We start from the raw sequence: 3,538 nt of genomic DNA on the forward strand, positions 1-3,538 counted from the left end.
ACAACAAAAACAACATCATCAACAACAACATCAACAACAACAACTACAACAACAACAACAACATCAACAACAACAACAACATCATCAACAACAACAACAACAACAACAACAACAGAGCATTAAATTACAACAAAAACAGCACAGCGAGGTACAGTCGCCATAGCATCAATGATTTTTTACCACTTGGGATCCGAACCCACGGCCATCATGACCATAACTGCGATACGCTTGTGAAGGTTCCACTCCTCCACTGCCACAGCAAAGATCAGCCCGCCCACAAATAGCATGTTTGTGTTCTGAGGAGGGTGGTGGTTTGTAGATGTGAGGCGTTGTGGTGAATTCACGCGCTCGTCAATGTAATGAAGAGAAGAAAAATGTATTTTTGTCACGACGTGGTGGAATCAGGCTCTCGTCCATATTTGGGCATGTAGAGTTATCTGTATCATCTTAAAGCTTGTCCATTTGCCTTGCTTTGGATGAAAAAAATATCCATTTATTTTGAATACAAGTCGAGATATTTGCAAATGAAGGAGGTTGGGGTTACCTGGTTTTAGAGGTAAAATTAGTGAGAAAAACGCTGCCAAAAGTTAGTTATAATTTCCTTAGCATAAGAGTCCGTGGTAACTGAAAATTTACATTTTTTTGCGTGCCTTCAATCCACGTTTTTCAGTCAAATCCACACAGAAATGAGTTTTTTAATAGGCATGAAAAGTGTTGAGCCAAAATCCAAAAAATCGATAAAATTTCTCAAATCTGCGGAAAAATACCAATTTTTTCACTTTGATTATTTTGACGAGAGCCTGATTCCACCACGCTGCCTCACATTTATTTTTCTTCCCGCTTAGCAATTTTTATCCATGTTTTTGGTTTTTTGGCTCAACACTTTTTATGTCCATTCAAAAACATTCTTGTATGGATTTTTATGGAAAAATGATTAAAAGGAACTAAAAAAATGTATATTTACAGTTTCCATAGACTCTCCAGCTTATGAAGTCACCAAACGTTGGCGGCCATTTTCTCGCTAATTCTACTTCTAAAACCAAGCGACCCCATCTCCTTCAATGCAAACATCTCGACTTCTATTCTAGATAACTGGATATTTTTTAAAACCAAATGCAAGGCAAATGAACAGTTTTTAAGATGATACCAATAAACTCATATGTCAAAAAATTGACGAGCGCCTTCCTCCATCACGCCGTGACACATATTATGGTCGCTTTTTTGCACAAGGGGCTATCCCGAAATATGCTGTTTTGCGAAAATCAAAGGTAAAGTTTTTACCCCTTGTTCCGTTCCTAAGACAAGGAGAGTTTTCTTTATAACCAAACAAATACACACACAAATGGAACCAAACTTCTCCTATAGGCAGGACAGTGCCCCCTTTGGTGTTGGTCAATTTTTCCGGAAACCCCTGAATTCTGTGTTAGCACGTTTGTCCTTAAAAGCGACTCCATGAACGTGATTTTACGCTGCCATCGATACATTTTAGGCCTTTAAACGATTCGCAGTTTTCGACCCTGTCTGTCAGGGCCAGCACTTGAATTTAACCAAAATTTAATGTTTTGCAATTAGATTTGATTGGCTATCTCTCCTTAGGCATATCGGCACGCGCATCAGAGAGTAATCGTTTAGAACCAGAAGTAGTCGTTGGTGTGGTCAAAACGAGTATCCCTAAACGGGACCGCAATTGTACAGGAGTGCCCAATGCTGTTGTATTCTAGTGTTATCAGTAATTCAAGGTTTGACCGTGTGAAGCCCCGTTATAGTTTGGATACACATGGATAATCTAACACAACAACCCCGGGCACAGAAATCAACAACCGACCATGTTTGATGTTTATGACACTACTGAATCATAACTTTTTATTGCTCATCCCGAAGAGCGCTCAATTATTAAGGAATTCAAACAAGGAGAGATAACTACGGCAATTAACGATAGTGAACCAAACACAGTTGTTGCTCATGTAACAGATATTACAGAGATATATGTGAGGCAGCGTGGTGGAATCAGGCTCTCGTCAAAATAATGAAATCGAAGAAAACAGCAGTTTTCTCCCTGCTATGGAATTTTTATCAACATTTTGTTTTTTGGCCCAACACCTTTTATGTCTATTTACAAACACATTAAAGGTACAAAAATATAAATTTACAGTGTCCATGGACTCTCCAGCTTTGGAATTTACCAAGCTTTGGCAGCCATTTTCTTGCTAATTTTACCTCTTAAACCAGGTGACCTCCACCTTCTTCAATTCAAAGTATCTCCACTTTTATTGAAGATGGATGAGTAATTTTTTTCTTTTTAAGCAAGACAAATGAACAAGCTTTAAGATAATTCCAATAACTCAATATGCCCAAAAATTGACGAGAGCCTGATTCCACCATGCTGCCTCATATATTACAAACCTCATCCAGTAACACTGCCAAGTGACCTAAGCCACAGAAAAACCCCACCCATTAAACCCAACTAATTACCCAATCCTCTGACTCTACCCACCGACCACCCCCCCCCTCTCCCACATAGTAACCCCATCCACAATCTAACTCCACCCACATAATAACCCCACCCACTAAATAAAACAACTAACCCCGCCCACTAACTTCACAGAGTAACCCCACCCACCAACCTCACCCACCCATCCCACTCATTAACCACACAAAATAACACTACTCTCATATTAACTTCACCCACATATTAACCCCACTCACTGACCCACTAATGAACCCAGCACACTAACTCCACCCACCCACTAACCTCATCCATACAATAACCCCACCCACACAATAACCCCGCCCACACAATAACTCCGCCCACATAGTATCCCCGCCCTCACCATAACCCCGCCCACACAATAACCCCGCCCACATAGTAACCCCACCCACACAATAACACCGCCCATCCACTCACCCCGATATAAGCAGAGGCGGTGTCTGCGGCTGTCAAAACTCCGCCCATAGGAAACATGACCAATGGGAAGAGAGCTGTGGCAGAGATGGGCAGGGCCTCGGTGATCCACACCACGGCCATCACCACCAGACAGTACAGACATGTCCTGGTCTGTTGAGTCATTTCCTGGGGGAAAAGTTGGGTAATTGCACATGTAATATCCCTCAGGAATAATAAAATATTATCTTAGCTAATCTTAGCTAATCTTATCTTATCTTATCTTGTCTTGTCTTATTTTGTCTTGTCTTGTCTTGTCTTATCTTATCGTATCTTATCTTATCTTATCTTATCTTATCTTATAAGATCAAACCAGTCCGGCAGTTTAAATATCTAGGGTATATAATAACATCTGATGCCAAATGTACCACAGAAAAAAAACCCTGAGAATTGCAATGGCCAATGTTAATTTCAATAAAAGAATGAGCCTAATTTTGAAAAATAGAAACATCTCAATGACTACCAAAATAAATTTCTGAAATCCTGTGTATGGTCAATTTTCTTCTATATATGGCTGTGAATGCTGGACAATCACTAAAGGCAGTGAAAATAAAATAGAAGCAACAGACAAGTGGTTTCTTAGGAGACTGCTGAGAA

General features: G+C 40.1%; 1 protein-coding gene across 1 annotated transcript; it reads right to left on the bottom strand.

The window, feature by feature from the left end:
• Positions 1-180: 180 nt before the first annotated feature.
• Positions 181-3,067, bottom strand: LOC101864593 (solute carrier family 13 member 2; the record flags this gene model as incomplete). The annotated part of the gene is given in 2 exon segments (XM_005113391.2): positions 181-296; positions 2,906-3,067. Coding segments are annotated over 2 exon segments (278 nt in total), but the record flags the coding sequence as incomplete, so codon positions are not given.
• Between the last annotated feature and the right edge of the window lie 471 nt (positions 3,068-3,538).

Source organism: Aplysia californica, unplaced genomic scaffold, assembly GCF_000002075.1.
Source record: "Aplysia californica isolate F4 #8 unplaced genomic scaffold, AplCal3.0 scaffold02156, whole genome shotgun sequence".
NCBI classification, from domain to species: domain Eukaryota; kingdom Metazoa; phylum Mollusca; class Gastropoda; order Aplysiida; family Aplysiidae; genus Aplysia; species Aplysia californica.